At 43.1% G+C, this 15,638-nt stretch overlaps 1 protein-coding gene across 4 annotated transcripts in view; it reads right to left on the bottom strand.

Annotated features, from left to right (window-relative positions):
• The window catches only part of PDE10A (phosphodiesterase 10A), a 352,020-nt gene extending 338,070 nt beyond the window's left edge, over positions 1–13,950 (bottom strand). The window contains exon 1 of one of the 4 annotated variants that reach the window (XM_021544164.4): positions 13,410–13,950. Coding sequence is in view for 2 of the 4 variants with exons in the window: in XM_021544159.4 (XP_021399834.3) it covers positions 12,316–12,406 (91 nt within the window). In the remaining 2 variants the exon portion in view is untranslated. Of the gene's footprint in view, positions 1–2,490; positions 12,179–12,315; positions 12,864–13,409 lie in introns of those variants that run through there. The other 3 variants (XM_085575511.1, XM_021544159.4, XM_085575510.1) reach the window with 3 other exon arrangements.
• Between the last annotated feature and the right edge of the window lie 1,688 nt (positions 13,951–15,638).

Below are 15,638 nucleotides of genomic sequence, written 5' to 3'. Positions count from 1 at the left end.
AATGTCTCTGATTTCTAATAAAATCAGAAAGTTTAAGAGAATTAAAAGTTACTGAAAATCAGAGCTGTGCCAGCAGTTTCCAGTGATGACCTGACATGATTTTTTCCCTCAGCTGATATCCAAATAGTTAAGGAATTTATATAGTCCATTCCTGCTCATTCATTTCAAAATTAACTTTCTGTACCATGTAATATTCCAGATACATCTGGAGGATGGAAGAAAATTGTTAAGGAAAATCACTAGCTTATATGTTATTGTAGCACTATTCAAATTTTGTAAATTAAGCATGAACAACTGGAGAGGAGGAGAGCCCAGACAGTGTTCCATAAGAGAATTTGGAGGATCATTTTAGACATAAAAACTAAAAAAGTTATAATGCAACTTCAAAAAACGATAATATGGTGGAGGAAGCCGTAAAACAAAGTCACATCTGACTGGATTCTTTCCTGGATTTCTACTCTCAATAAATCTACATAGAAATATTTTTTTTTCTTTATTGCAAGGAACAAAATTCAACTTGTGTTTCAAGAGCCATGCTGAAAACCCCTCCACATTTTATTTAGCACCAGAACCAGCAGCAAAGAGCTCCACTGGTCGAACACAGCCCTACAGTAAACTTATACTACTATAGCCTTACTGGTGTCCTCCTCAGTAACACTTATCCATGCCCATTATATTTCTCTAAATTCTTTTGCATGGAATGTACAAAAATTTTTTTAATTTTTGTAATTTTTTTAATAGCTAACAAACACTACTGCCTCCAAAAAAAAAAAAAAGAAAACCACTCAAAAAAATTTTTTTTAAAAAAACACCAGTAAACCATTCTTCATGATGACCAAGTGGAATTTGGTTTTGTTTCCCTTAGGCTATATTTAGTGGGCAGCAGAAAATAAAAAAAAATTCAACTACCCTAAAACAATACTCTCTGATGGCAAACAAAAGGTGTGTCTAAGTACCCCCAGAACGGTGTTTTAACAGGTCAATGAGTTTCTCTTTTTACAGGGTAGTACAAAAACTCATCACAGCAGACTAAAATACTAAGAACATTTGGTTATTTTAGAATAAACTTAGTTTCAAACACAAAGGTTAATCAAAAAAGAATTTATATATATCTAACATAATTACTTTTAAAAATAATGACTTTTCGTTTTATTAAAAGGAGATAGGATATTAAACTCAGTGAAGAGTCACCTTCAAATGGTGACATAGTGCAAAGAACCATCTTCCCATACTGAAAGTCATGAGCTATTTCACATTTTAATTTGTATAAACTAACTGGTGTCAGTCAAGCCGAGTCACAACAAGCTTGCAAAGACCTGAAGTGCCTGTAGGTACTTGGAAACACAGCTCATTGCTTTGGAGCTCAGAAAATGCCATGAGAGACACTCTGTGGTTTGCCATGACTATGAACATAGCACATGGCAAGACATTTTTTCTTGGCTTTTGGCTTGCAGGTATCCATGTAAAACACTCTGGCCAAATCCTACTTGAGTTTATTTGCCTTTGGGTACTTTCCTCCCCATCCTGCAATTTGAACAGCAACAGTGTCACAGAGCACAGATGCTGAACTTTCGCAGAGATTGGCATTTCTGAGGAAAAGGGAAATTGCATGAGAAAACTGAATAAAGGAGAAGATAAGAGCAAGCAGACCAGGCTTCCTACTCTCTTTGCAGACCTACCAGAAAACACACTCTGCCCCATTCACTGCTTCCCTTCTGTTGATCTCGTGTTCATCTTCACACAACTTGATAGTACTTCTGTGAGTCAAAAAAAAGCACTTTTGACAAAACTGGCTTGCTGAAGTATTAGAGTATTAGTATAAGGAGACAGCAGTAAAGAAAGAAGAACACATTAACTTCAAACACACAATAAAAACAAACCCAAAACCCATAAAATTAGCAATTTAAAAAATACAGCCAGATGAGTGTGCCAGATTTATTAGATTACAGCCTCTCTGGGGCAGGGACCATGCAAGACAAGGTGCTTATTCAGGGCTCAAGTACAAGTTTGCCATCAGCTGAGGCTGCTTTTGGACATGACCTCATTGTAAAAACATTACCCTCAATCACAGTGGTCCTTGAAAACTGCCTCCTGGCTAGTTGATTGTTATTACACATATTACAGATTTCACAGTAGCTATTAGGTGTATTTGCATCTGTGTCTTTAAAATCATGAGTGAGAGAGAAAGAGATACCTGGGGAGTTGCAGGGGGAGAAATAAAAAAGCATGTCTGAACAGATGATCTTTACAGTTCCCTCCTCCTGCTGCTAGAAGCTTCCCACTCAGCTTCTGCTCCTATCTGTTCATCTTTCTCTGGCAAGAACTACTCTTAACTGTGTTAATTTTCTTTTTTGTGGGTTAATGTTGGGTAACGTGCTTGCAATTGCCCACAACTAATAGATTTCCAGTGATTGACTTTACTGCACTCCTGGCAGTAAGAAGAGCATATTTCTTGAACCAGGGTCATTTAAAAGGGGTTCTAGAAAGTACCTTCAGACATTTCATGGCTTCATTTAAACAGCTACTTCCTTGGTTCCATGCAGGATTTTGAGCAGGAGGTCAGAATCTTCAAAGGGAGGTCACTGTCCTCTAGAATATTAAGTTAGAACCATTTCAAGAGTTTGAACAAAGCATGAAGCATGACCTTTTATTCAATTATTTATTTAAGGCTAAACTTGGCAGATATGAGACTATCCAACTGTAGTTAGACAGCCATGATCTCAGCCTCTGGCTGTGCAAAGACATCTTAAATCTGTAGGTTCTGTGCAGATCCAGGGGATTTTTGCCAAAAAGTCTCCTGAATAAAAATTAAATATTCCTTCATATGTTAAGCTTTTTTTCTTCTTCCTATCCTAGCCTATTATAATGCCGAATTAAAAATATATAATGCTTTAGGATTAGCACTGCTTATACTGCACTTTCCCAGCCAAAAATGACTGTTATAATACTTTAATGATTTCAAAAAGGTTAAGTGCTACATATCTTCTGCCTTTAAAAACCAGTGAGGCACAGCCTTTTCCCAATTACTGTCCAGTTACCTGGGAGTAAAAAGGGAACAAGACATAGTCCTGCCAAGGAAAATCTTGGGAGCACCCAATGCCTGGGTTGCAGTTGCAGAATGAATGGCATTTGTCAAAAGCATTCTGTGAGAATGTGGCAGTGACATATGAGAAGCCACTTACATCATTAGCTTCTGTGACCTAGATAGAGGATTATCTAGATGCTTTGACCTTTCAAAACTCCAAAAAAAAATGTTGTATACAGCATATATATATATATATATATGTATAACTACATTGGTCTCTTCCCAGTGGTAATCTACACCTTCCCTCAATTTAGCAGCTTCAAATCTTTAGAAAATCTTTTCCAAGGCTACATCTGCAGCGTGCAGGTTTCTTTGCAAGTACTAGCTACCACTAGCTAGGACTGTGGCTTTATATTTCACAGAGCAAAGAGAAAATGATGATGACCTGTAGCTTTTTAACTATCACTGCAGACTAATTGCAGTGAGTCTCCTTCCGCCAGGCACGGCCAAGGAAGGTGTGTGGCTAGGTCACAGTTATCTTCCCATGTAATTTTGAACCTGCAGGACTGTGTGTTGATGTTGTCAGTGTGCCAGATATAGGCCCTTCAGCTGGTCAGGTTCATGTGTCTCCTGTGCACCTTCAACTCCTTGCCTAAACCTCAGCATGTGGTTCTTGCATCTGGCACTGAAATCCCAAGTGTCCCACTTTCAAGTGCCAAGGGAAGCATATACAGTTTGAAACTAACAGGCTCTGCAAGTCAAAGGACAAGTAATACAATAATAGCCAACATTCAAATAGGCCCTTCTGCAGAGAAGTATCTGGATAGTAAGAATGAACCTTTTTCAGGTACCATGATCAGAACCTAATGCAATCCACATGACCTGACTCAAACCCTACATGGGCCACAGCACCATCTTCTGGAATCAGAAATTTCACTGCAAGAAAATGCTGCAGTTCTTCAAGTACTGTGAAGAGAATCAAGCAAAAGAAACAAAAAAATCCACCAGCATTTCCAAAACACTGTAGGCAAGGGGCTGGAGTTAACAAATGCAAAAATTGGCCTGTGCAACATTTCTCATGTTTCCAAGAAATTACTGAAGTTCTTAAGAAGTCAAGGAAGATCATTGAAGAAGAGAGAACAGTCCTCAGCTCACTCCACACAATTGAGGACACTCTTCATGCTCTGCAGGCATGTAAACCTATTATAGTTATCAGTTCCCAGATAAGACTTCCCACAATGCAGCTCTGGGAACCTGTGTTAGGTTGGCCCTTGAAAGAGGCTACAAATATTCATGCATTCTTATATAGATGGCACAAAAGAGCTGAAAAGCAGTAGGAAGACCACTGATTAAATCATTTTTATACAGCCTCTAGGTGTGAATGTTCCTGGTCCCACTCATGGCCAGGTTACAAAAAGTTGAAGCCCACCTGTAGTCATTAGCTTTTTTCCCCAAAGACAGCTGGAGAGCTTGCATGGACTAAACTTTGTTAAAACAGAGACGTACCCATCTGAACTTACTCATTTGCAATCTTTAGTTCCAAAGCATAACATTAGAAAGTAACATACTGAGCAGATCTGCAAAGCCTTAAGAATAATTATCACATAAGTCAATGTTGGCTATATCTATACTAAAGGAAGTATAACAGAAAAAAATGCAGGTGAATAAACAGTAAAAGTGAAAAATAAATCATTCTTAGCATGGGCAAAGCCTAGAAAGCCATCCCAATTGCATATAGAACAGTCAGATATGTTACTCTAACCTAGCAGCTATGTAAGACTAAAACAAAGGCATAATCATGACCATGAGAAATGAGCTATATGTTGTAACTATTATTTTATAGTGCTATCATATATGACGCTTTCACCTCTTATCCATATTGTATTGGTTTTAACTTTCCCATATTATATCTGGGCCCAACACAAACTGAAAAACAATGTCAGAATCAATCCATTACCAGCTGCACCCTCAACCCTAACACAGTACTCAAGTAAAACACAGTTTGAGTGGCTTTTATAAAGCTTGACACCTGAAATACAGCTCATTCCATATGTGATTAGACATACTAGGAATGGACTTAGGAGCACAAGCTCAATTGCCCAGTGTGCGGGCACACATTAAATATCAACATTTTGAGCCATCACACTGGGACTGAAGTGATAAACGCACAAACCATCTGGTATTCTAGCCCATCACACCCAGACAGCTTCTCTCTTCTCCTCCAGCATAAAGCCACAACTGTTGCTCATTGAGTTGCCAAGCTTTCTACATTATCATTAGTAACTTAAAAACAGGATTATGCTCAAATAGTACAGAAACTTTAGGGCCACAGGCTGAAAACACTTAATGACTTCATTAATGAACAAGTGCTTTATTAGAGATTAGAGTCCCTACTCTTGTGTATTAACAATAAGATGCCTTTAAAAAATAAATAAATCTGCATTTTCATGTCACTTGCCTTTTGCACCTCTCCTTCCTTCCCTCATAGAAGCACTGGACTCAGATATGTTCAGAAACCATCCAAGGTGATATCATCAATATAACTCATCCTCCTGTCAACACAGAGTGATCAGGTAAATGTGAACACTATAGCAGAGGACCAGGACTCTTCCTCACACATATCATGGTAAGGGTAGATGCACATTCCTTTGCTGACCAGGAACAGGGAAGCAACTTCATTTATTTATTTGTTTGCAGAAGGAGGAAAATGGCTATGAAAAACCCAACAGAAACAATGCAATGCATTCTTAGTAAATCCAGAAGAGTCACACATATTTTCATTCTACCAGAAGTTAAAGGATACCTGCAAAGCTTTTACATTTTTTGTTTCACTTCCTTTATAATTTTCTCACCTTTATCTGCCCTCCCTATTTAGCTTCTTCTTCAAGTGTGAGGAGGCGTCCTAAATCAAGGGTCTTCTTCCTCTGTCAGCCAGGGTTCTCCATTTCCCAGGCAGTACCTGACCGATCAGGGGAGCACCTGAGGCCAGCTGAGGACCAGGTTCTCCAAAGACTAGTCCTAGTCCTCTCTGGAAGGCCACACAGACTCATTGTGTAGTCAGGAGGATCTCTTCATTGAAGGCCATTTTAAGAGCTGCCCTTTTCCCATTGCCTCTCTACATAGAGAGAGAAAGCAACTACCAGGCATGGACACAGCCAACTGCACAACTTGATTCCATTTAACAACAGCTGCTACATTGAGTTAACACTGGAGTATCACCATCTGTGGGCTGGGGCCAGCCAGGATGGACATTCCCTCACACAGATGGAAATGAGACTACAGCAACCATCATCATGAGAGCTACTCTGCAATCTTATGGAACCCAAAGCAGAGTCTCAAACAGTTATCACAAAGCTTCAAGATAGGTTTGTCCTTGAAATTCTGGTTATTTAACCAAAGCACCATTTTTAATAGCTACTCAGGAGACTTCTTCACTGCTTTTTTTGCTGAAATTACGATTCCTGTCTCACTGGGTGTTTTTATAGCCTTACCATTCATGCTACATGACCAGCATAGCTGAAATATCTAAGTGCCCACAAATAATTAAAAAGTCATCTCCACTTCTTAAATGTTTGGATAAATTTATTTATAGGGCAAGTTGGCAATTCCCCCATAAGTCATACCTTCCAACCAAAGCAACTACGTCAGGTACTTAAAATATCACCCCTTTCCATATGGCTCTGCCTCTCATGTCAGCTGGGATAGCTTTTTTCCCCTAGGATACAGGTAGTGACCTCAAGACTTACTAGCAGCAGCTAAAGACCAAGCTGTACCAGGCAGTACTGCACTGCTGGGCAGAAAAGGCACCTTCTATATGGAAACACCAACTCAGCATAATGCTCAAGCATTGGCCTTTGTATTTTACTTCAAACAAGGCTCATAAACTTACACTGAGGTACACACTAGCACAACCTCTCTAAAACAAGTGGGAAAAGAAAAGCTTCTCAACAATCTTGATGACACAGTGGATGGGAAGACATGTCATCAGCAAGGTCCGAGGAAGGTATTTTTTCCAGAGAGCGCTTACAACACTGTTCCAACAACAGCACATATACTTGTCCCCAGTTTCTCTTCCCAAACATTTTGAATTCTCCTTAGCTTTACATTTTTCCACCATTCTCGTTTTGCAGCTTCACATCAATTCAAGTAAGTTGATAAAACTGTCATCTTTTTCAGCATATTAAATCTGATCCACTGAAAATGATAGACCCCATAGATGGTTCATAGCATCTGGAAGGCAGATCCTTGACTATCTCAGAAGTAAGAGATTAAAAAAAAAATTAAACACATTAATTATCAGTAAATCAGCTTTGGAAAGCCTGGTTTCTTTTCTATTAACAAAACCCTTAATAACCTGTTGATGTAATTCTTTTTTTTTTTTTTTCTGGTGACAGAAACTTCTTCCTATGAATGGAGTCAAAAGGATCATTTCCTTCTGTATTATTACAGTATTGGCACAAAACCCAAGCTATACAATAATTCCCTTCCCTTTCCCATGCCCTCACAAACACATAAGCCTCTGTCACTAAACACCTTAACTCTGATTAGCCAGATCTTCCAGAGTATGATCCAGAGAGGGCTTGTTTGTTTCAGGGATCAGAAGCTAAGTGGAAATAAAAGAATGGTCAGGACACAGAGGATGGAGAAAAGTAATTATGTGAGAAACTGAAGTCACAACTCACACACGCAAGTTAAGAACTGCCATGGGAAGAACTGCCTCACTTTTCTACCTGCATCAGAGAAACATGAATATCAACTTCAGTGTTCAGAGCTATAAGGAATCATAGTATTCACTTGCTTTAAAACAACAAATGGAATAAATATTCTAGTTAATTGTATTGGGAAGACAGTATTTGGAAAACTGTTATTCAGAAGTTGGGCGCAACTCTGATTGTCATTATATCAATGTAAGCCTTCAATAACATGGCAGAACTTGGTTTCCTGTGTCTGATGATCCCCAATTAAGATTTAATAATAATCAGAACTTAATACCAAATTTCAAGACAAATGTGAATGATAAGCAGTCACACAAATCAAGTGTTAGTCAGAGAGAATAGTTTAGTATGAACTGCTTCCCTTATTAATTACGAGGGAAGTATCCCTTGCATAGAAGTGACCCTCAAGAGGCCTTTGATTAATAATAGCTAAGACCATCAAAATCTTGAAAATATTTCTTTATGCACATAATTAACGTCTATGTAAATTGTCAGTATCATTGAAATAAAAATAAAGTAATCACATCTTAAAAGTTACTTGTGGGCAGACAGGAGTTCAACTTTGTCTCTGGAAGAATTTTGCAACAACTCTCTCTTTAGAGACCAGTTTTGTAAAGCACAGAAAACTCTCAACTATAACATATTTGTGACAACAGAGAACATTTGAACAACTGGACTACAGGGGAGGTGGAAGAAATGCATTTATTTATATTCATACAAAATGCAAATTGAGAAAGAGCAGTCCTATGATAATTTACAGATTACTACTTCCTTGAATCCATCATGCTCAAAAATCTCTGCAAGAAAATTTCCAAAATGCTGAACTGCACTCTATTCAGAAACTGCTGGAAAATTGTGAGCAGCATAACTCTATAATTTAGGCACAAGATCATATTGCATTTGGTGCTGAGAACTATCCATATTTTATTTGTTTGTTTTTAAACCAACACCCTCAGTTTTTACATCTTCTACACTAGCTTTCAACACATTCATAGAAAAAAGTAATTCACAGAAAGAGGACCCTTCTTCAGTTTTTTGTGCTACAATTTTGAGCAAAAGGGTTATTCCAGAAGGAAAGTCCTCTGCTTCAAATTCAGCTGAAAAATATCTTTCTCACTTGACTTGCACTGAAGCCTGAAAGATCTGGTCAAAAGTCAGGAGTCATCTGCTGAAATACAGCCATCTACATTCATGCTAGATGTTTGGACTACTTTTATATTCAATTGGCAGAAACAGCACTTCTCAGATCTGATTCTGCTGACTAAATGTAGACTTCCACTTCAGGAAGAGATGAATTGATCCCTAGAAATGCTCTGCTTCCTGACTATAAAGGGAGTGCAGAGAGGTGAGTTTTAACAGACAAATCCCACCTCCTCCATGCTGGGTATCACACTGAACCACTGAACAACCATATCTCATTTCTCATCTAGGACCTTATCAGCCTTGCTGGAATTCCTGCCACTTTAATTGGTGCAAATAAACCAATGTGGTTACCCTAAGCTTCGTGGATAATCAAGGTAAAGAAAGGAGCACCTCTGAGAAGCAATTCAGCTCAAGTAAGAACTTGAATTCTCCCCAAAAGATGCCACTGTGTCTTTGGAGATTATGGGAATGAGTCTTATGAGCCTCCCTGTTAATAAGGTGAAGCATTGAAGTGTCTTGAATCAGACAGAGAGGTTCAGGATGTTGGTGCTGAGAAGATGGGAGATACAGAGAAGCCTCATCCCTTATCTCCTCTCCACACCAGTGAGGCTGAAACATATGGCATCAGACCCCACAATAAAAGGCAAGGTTACAGTATGGATTACTGTCCTTCACTAAAATACTTCGAAGGAGAATAAAAACAAAGCCACACCAAGGAAGTTTGAAAAATCTGTATTGTGGCCTACACAGTGTCTATCCACCCACAGCTTCACCAAGTGAGGATAAACAAGAGCTGAACGAAACTCTGCAAGTGCGCACTTCAGTTGGCCAAATATCCAGCACAGGCTAGAGCAGCTAAGAATTAGTCCCCACTCTCTTAATATTTAAAAACAGAAGTGCAGACCCTCAAAAGGGTCTGAGACTCCTCTGTTAGCAACACCTGCTCTCACCTGACCAGGTAACACAGAAGAATATGATGGCAGACCTGCATCCAGGCTCTCACTCATTCATGCTTCTGTCACTGAAAGAAGTCACCTCATTAGCTGAGGACAGCCGGGCTTCTGCATTCAGCTTCTGCAGGAATACAGGATTTGGCAGCCTCCAGAAATCTGAGCTCTCTGTTTTTCTTCCCTTGGTTTTCTTATGCCCAGTTCGCCTTCCCTGCCTCCCTGCTCCCAACGCACACACATTTTAACACTAAACCCCAGGCATTACATGGTTTCTCCATACTTCCAGGCAAACACTACACACCTGCCCTCCAAATTGAGCATGTATGACTTCTCCACAGAGGTAGTAAACCTGCTGTAAGGTCACGATGCTTCATAGTAAAATGCTTTTTTATTAAGCTTAATAAAAAAAAACAACCTTCCCATCTCATGCCTTAAGAAAGTCTCACACCCACCATCTTACACAAAAATACATTCCCTACAAGACTGTGATACATTGCACACTCTTAATGGTTTCTACAGTTACATAGGCACAGACAATGTAATTAACAAGCAACATTCCTTCTTGTAAAATAGGAGGAAGAAAATAAACAGAATAGAAGTTCACAAAAATATATTTAAGCTCAGAAATAAAACTACTTTTTTGCCTAATTTCATTATTTACTACAATAGAAAAGACAAAACCCTGGATTATCTAGGTGCAAAGCACGAGTTTTCAGTCTGTCTAATTTACAAAATACATTGTGTCCCCTTATGAGAAAAATGATACCTAATTTTCTCCCTTTAGATACACATCAATACTTTATCAAGTATTTTTTCACTCTCCATTTCATTTGTTTTGTGTATACTGAAATCAAGAAAAAGAACAATCCTGTGTTAAAGTTATATTATGTTTTCTGTTTCTTGTTACATAACCAGATGTGTTACAGAAAATATTATTGTGGAGTTAAAAAAAAAATTTTTAAAAAATTCTAACCAGGCAAGCATCACTGCATCACAATAACAAGAAAGGTGCTTCTACACCCACTACTGGCATATATTTAAATTAAAATTACATGTAATCTATACCAAACTTTCTGAATGCTGAATCTCTCCTGAATACCCTTTCTGTATTTAACCTCCTCTATTGCTGACAAAGAGGTAAGATTTTCCAGATTAGTAACAGCAAAATTCCACATTGCAAAAACATTGAATGCTGTCATGCATATAAAGTCATTCACAGGGTCTGAAAATATCCCTCCCATGTCAAGATTAGTCTTAAGCAGAGAAATGGCAAGACAATATAAACATGTTATTTTCTTGTGGGAGAGCCAAGCAATTAACAACCAACATAAACTCTAAACCATATCTTTTGAGAGAAATGGTGAATTTCAGTGCTCATTTCTAATGAAACCAGAAGAACACACCAACCACTGTGCTGGAAATATTTCCTTGCAAAAGCAGACACATTCATGGTGGTAAGGGAATTTCATGATGTGGGTGATTTGTGACATTAGGATCTTTCACATCATTTACTAAAAGGGCCAGAGACTCCATGTTGAAAAACACACTCATGCTATCCCTCCCTGCTTGGTGTACACCTGCCCAGGCAAAAACACCATGTTTCTGAATTCGAGCATGCTCAGAGACACACTCACACCATATCTGAACCCACCACACACCCACCATCTCCCACCACAGCCACTCGCAACAGCCTGAAACGCTCCTCTGAATCCAACCAGTATTTTCCTCTCCTCTCTGCATTACAGCCACAAGCCCAAAGCCCTGTAGCTCAGCTTGGTTCATCTGGGCCCACTCTGTTAAAATAAACACAAAGGAAGGGAACCCACTGGGCTGGCTGAACAACGAGAAATTTGGCTGCAGAACTCCCTCACACTTGTGTGCACAGCTGATTTTACACCGTGCGACTGCTACGGTCATATTATTTTGTCAAAAAGTGCGGAACAGCTTTCACCACAAATACTTGGAGCTTGAAAATTACAGCAAAACCAACTTTAGCTGGGTGCGAAGTGTGCTACAAGAGCGGTGTTTGAAGCCCCAGCGTGACGCAGCTGAAGTCGTACCAGGGACGGGGGCTCGCTGGAGGAAACTGGACCCACGCAAAGCCACGGTGCATATGTTCGGTGCCCATGGCTCCTTCGCTGCCCCGGCTAGGAGCTCACCGCAAACCCATTTACGCAAGCTACAAATCCATGAGGCACCGTGGTCGTGCCCATGCCAGTGACAAGCTGCAGTGGGGAAGGGAAACTGGACTGCTTGGCAGAGCTGCCATTCCCCTCGGCCACCCTCCCACGCCCCCTTCCCCCGTCCACGAGTTCGGTGCGGCAGCGGTGGAGCAGCCCCGCAGCTCCGCTCCCGGCGCTGGGAGCAGCCCGGCCTGAGCGCCCGAGTCACCCCAGGGTGGGTGGGCTGCAGGAGGCCGGCCGGGCCCGTCCCTGCGCTGGGCTGCCGGCCGCCGGCCACCTGCAGGCCTCCGCCGCCCTACCTTGCTCCTCGCCGGCCCCAAAGCGGGCTCTAGGGTCCTCGGGGGGCAGCGGGGCTCCGCCGCCCTCCAGGGCTTTGCGTTTCTTCGACATCTGGCCGGTGTTTGGGAGTTGAGTTTCTCCTCTCTCTCTCTCTCTCTCTCTCCGGGGAGATGAGTGTATGTAGAGAGAGAGGGAGAGTGTGAGGGAGAGAGACACAGGGAGGGAGAGAGAGAGATTGAAAGAAATCGCTGCTTAAAGAGAGGGGAAGAGACTTTGGAGTGGCTGGAGAGCAAGTAGGAGGCAGGGACTAAGTGGAGAAATCCTACAAATCACAATCCCATCAATTCAGCCCCACGTCTAGAGGAGCTGTTGAGGTCTCTCCCTTCCTTGCTCATTCATCTGAGTGTGTGAGTGAAAATTAAAGATAGAGGTAATAGTCCTCTGCTGCTTTTCCAAATGTTAGCAGGTGGTGCTTTTTTTTTTTCCTTTTTATGAGGGGGAGTGCGGGGGGTGAAGAAGGAGGGAGCTGATTGATATTATTTTCCTCTGCTGGGATTCCTTCTGGTTAAAAAAAAAAAAAATGGAGGGGGGGGACGTAAAAGCTGAATGGAAGGGGGGGTGGGGGGAGTTGGAAGTGGGGTGGTAGCGTGTGGAGAGCGGGGGGAACGGGAGGATTAAAAAGAAAACCAGGAGCAGAGGAGGAGGGATGAGAAGAGCCTGCAGGTGCAGGGAGGCAAAATTCCCTGCAGGGGTCATGTGCTCCGGGAGCCGGAGATCCTCGGCTCCCTGGAGGCTGCCAGCGGGCAGGGGCGGCTCGGCGGGGGCTGCGGCCACCCCGCCCGGCACCTGCGGGAGCGGGGCTGCGGAGCGCCGCAGCCGGCTGGCAGCGGGCACCGGGAACTCGCACCTCGCAAACTCCGCCGCGGAGTCAGTACCCCCGCAGCCGGGCTTTCTCGCTCCCTTTGTAACCCTTTCGGCTCTGGGAACAAGATGTGCCCCTCCCCCGGGACCCCGCCGCCCCCGACCTGCCCCCTTTACAGGCGGATTTCAAAGCTTGCTAGAGGGTATTTGTTAGCGGGGGTGGGGGGGAGGAGGGGGAGAGGACACAACTTACCCTCCAAACTATGCACAAGCTCGTCTCTGCTTTCCCCTTCAGATCAACTTTAAAGAGCAGATTCTCAGTCAGTCCGAGAGGCAAACAGGCAGGGGAGGAGAGGGGAAATTGTTTAGGAATAGCTGCTGCCAAGTGGGTGAAGTTCAGGGCACAATCCTGGGTCTTCCATGCTCCAGCAGCCCAGCATCTTCCCGGGGTCTGGAGAACAAGGTGTTCAACAAGTCTTCCTTGTTACCCGAAATTGATTGATGATAGCTTTCCCGCCGGGCTGTATTTAACAAAACGATGCAGAGAGCTACTCTGACGAGCAGGAAATTTTAGAGGAGCTTGCAGTATAGCTGCGGCTTTAATTTGTCTCTCTCTGTACATACGTACTTACACACATACACATGCACACCTGTGTATGTGTGTATGTATATATAAATAAAAATATATAACTCTATCAATACAACGTTGGGTCCACAGGATCTTAGAAAAGCTTGCCTGCCGGCTGCGTGGAAGTTAAAGAGTTTTTCTTAAGCAAAAGGGGCTGATGCTTGGACACATCTCACGTCCAACAGGAGGCAATGACGTCTGTAGCTTCATTGCTATAACAGCACCAAGGCTGCAATTGCCATTCACTGAAATGATAAGGGGCGCTCAGACGTAAGCAGTCTGGACCTCTAGCAAGAGACTGAAGCGAAGATGATTCTTCCCCTCCCAAAACAAATAATAATGCTAAAAAAACACCTAAGGAAAGACACGGGGAAACATGGAAAGGAATCTAGGTTTTGCAGTCACACGCTTCTGCAACATGATCCTCTAGCACCAAAAACATTTATTTTTTGCAGCTGACTAGACTTTGGGAAATTTCAATATATTATGATTATTCGGGTGGGGGGAGGGGAGGATTTTTTTTTTTTCCTTAATTATTTCTGTCTCTCTTCAAGCAGGCATTGATGAAAGCTGGGTGGTATAAATGCCCTCCCCTCATCTTTCCAAATATATTTCCGCTCGGGTACATGCCTGAAGTGTTTATGGTGTATGGTTAGATCTTCTTTAGTAGCAATTTCTTGCTGTTTAGGGTGCAAGGATTTTTTTAATTTCTTTTTTTCCTGAACACTGGAAGGCACTTAGAAAGAAAGGAGAATTTGAAGACCCCGATGCGAAGCAGGGGGCACCTCCTCGCGCGGGGTCACACTCTCGCAGCGTGAGCTTGCACGGCGCGGGGAGCGCCGCCGAGCGCTGCCGAGCCGGGCGGGGGCGGCGGGCGGGCGGCGCTGCCGGGCGCGGGGGCGGCCGCACCTCGGGGCTGCCAATCCCCGCGGGGGCGGCGGCGCTTCCCCTGAGCCAGCCCTGCCTGGGAATGGCAGCGCGGGTGCCGCAGGAGCTTCCCGGGGACAGCGGGCACCGGCACCGCCGCGGGGGAGGCAGCGCCGCGCCCGCCCGCGCCGGCCCACGTGTGTCCGCGCCGCAGCCGGGCGGGGACGACAGCGGGCAGCCCCTGCCCCGCGCCGACCCCCGCCGGAGAAGGGGCCGGGCGTGCCACGGGAGGTCCTGCGGGATCGCGGTCCAGCCGGGCGCCTTCGTTCCCGCACCGAGCCGTACGGGGACTGCGGCGCCGGGTGGCTGCGGCGCCATCCGCACTCAGCTGGTGAGGCCGGGGTCATTGTGTGAGGTGCCCCCTGAGTGCCGTTGTCTGCTCTCTGCATCCCCAGCCCCACACTTGCTGTCCAGATTTTTCCTTCTGCGTCCCCTCAAGGGGCAGGGCTTGTTTGGTCTCCAGATGATTTCAAGCATTAGGTGGCTACTTGCCCAAACCATTGAGCCATTCTTGCTAGAGCAATTGTAGACACCGGTGATGTAAGTGGTATCGCTGCAAGCCCAAATCAGGTTCACTAGCTGCTGAAAGCACCCGCGAGGTACCAGGTTCTTTCTCCTTTCGAAGTTTATTTTGGTGAGAAGCAAAAGGCAGCAAACTGGAGTGACAAATAGGGAGAGGAGGCATAAAGACTCTTGCTAGCATGGATGTTAATTTTGGTACCTGTGGTGGCCCTTGAGATATTTTCTATGACACTCGCCCACACAAAGCTTTGGTGAGATTGGATGCATAGTAAAGGAGGAGATTTTCAGATCATTAGCAGAAAATGCTGTCTTTCTTACACAATCTGGTTTAGCAAGGTGTTTATTTCTGTGCATCATTTGTAGAGGTTTTGGTGCTCTAGTAGCACATCCCTTCAGCAAGACTCT

The sequence above is a fragment of the Lonchura striata genome, chromosome 3 (genome assembly GCF_050655825.1).
Source record: "Lonchura striata isolate lonStrDom1 chromosome 3, ASM5065582v1, whole genome shotgun sequence".
NCBI lineage: Eukaryota > Metazoa > Chordata > Aves > Passeriformes > Estrildidae > Lonchura > Lonchura striata.
Note: the sequence above shows the minus strand (reverse complement) of the source record. Positions and strands in the feature narration are given on the sequence as shown.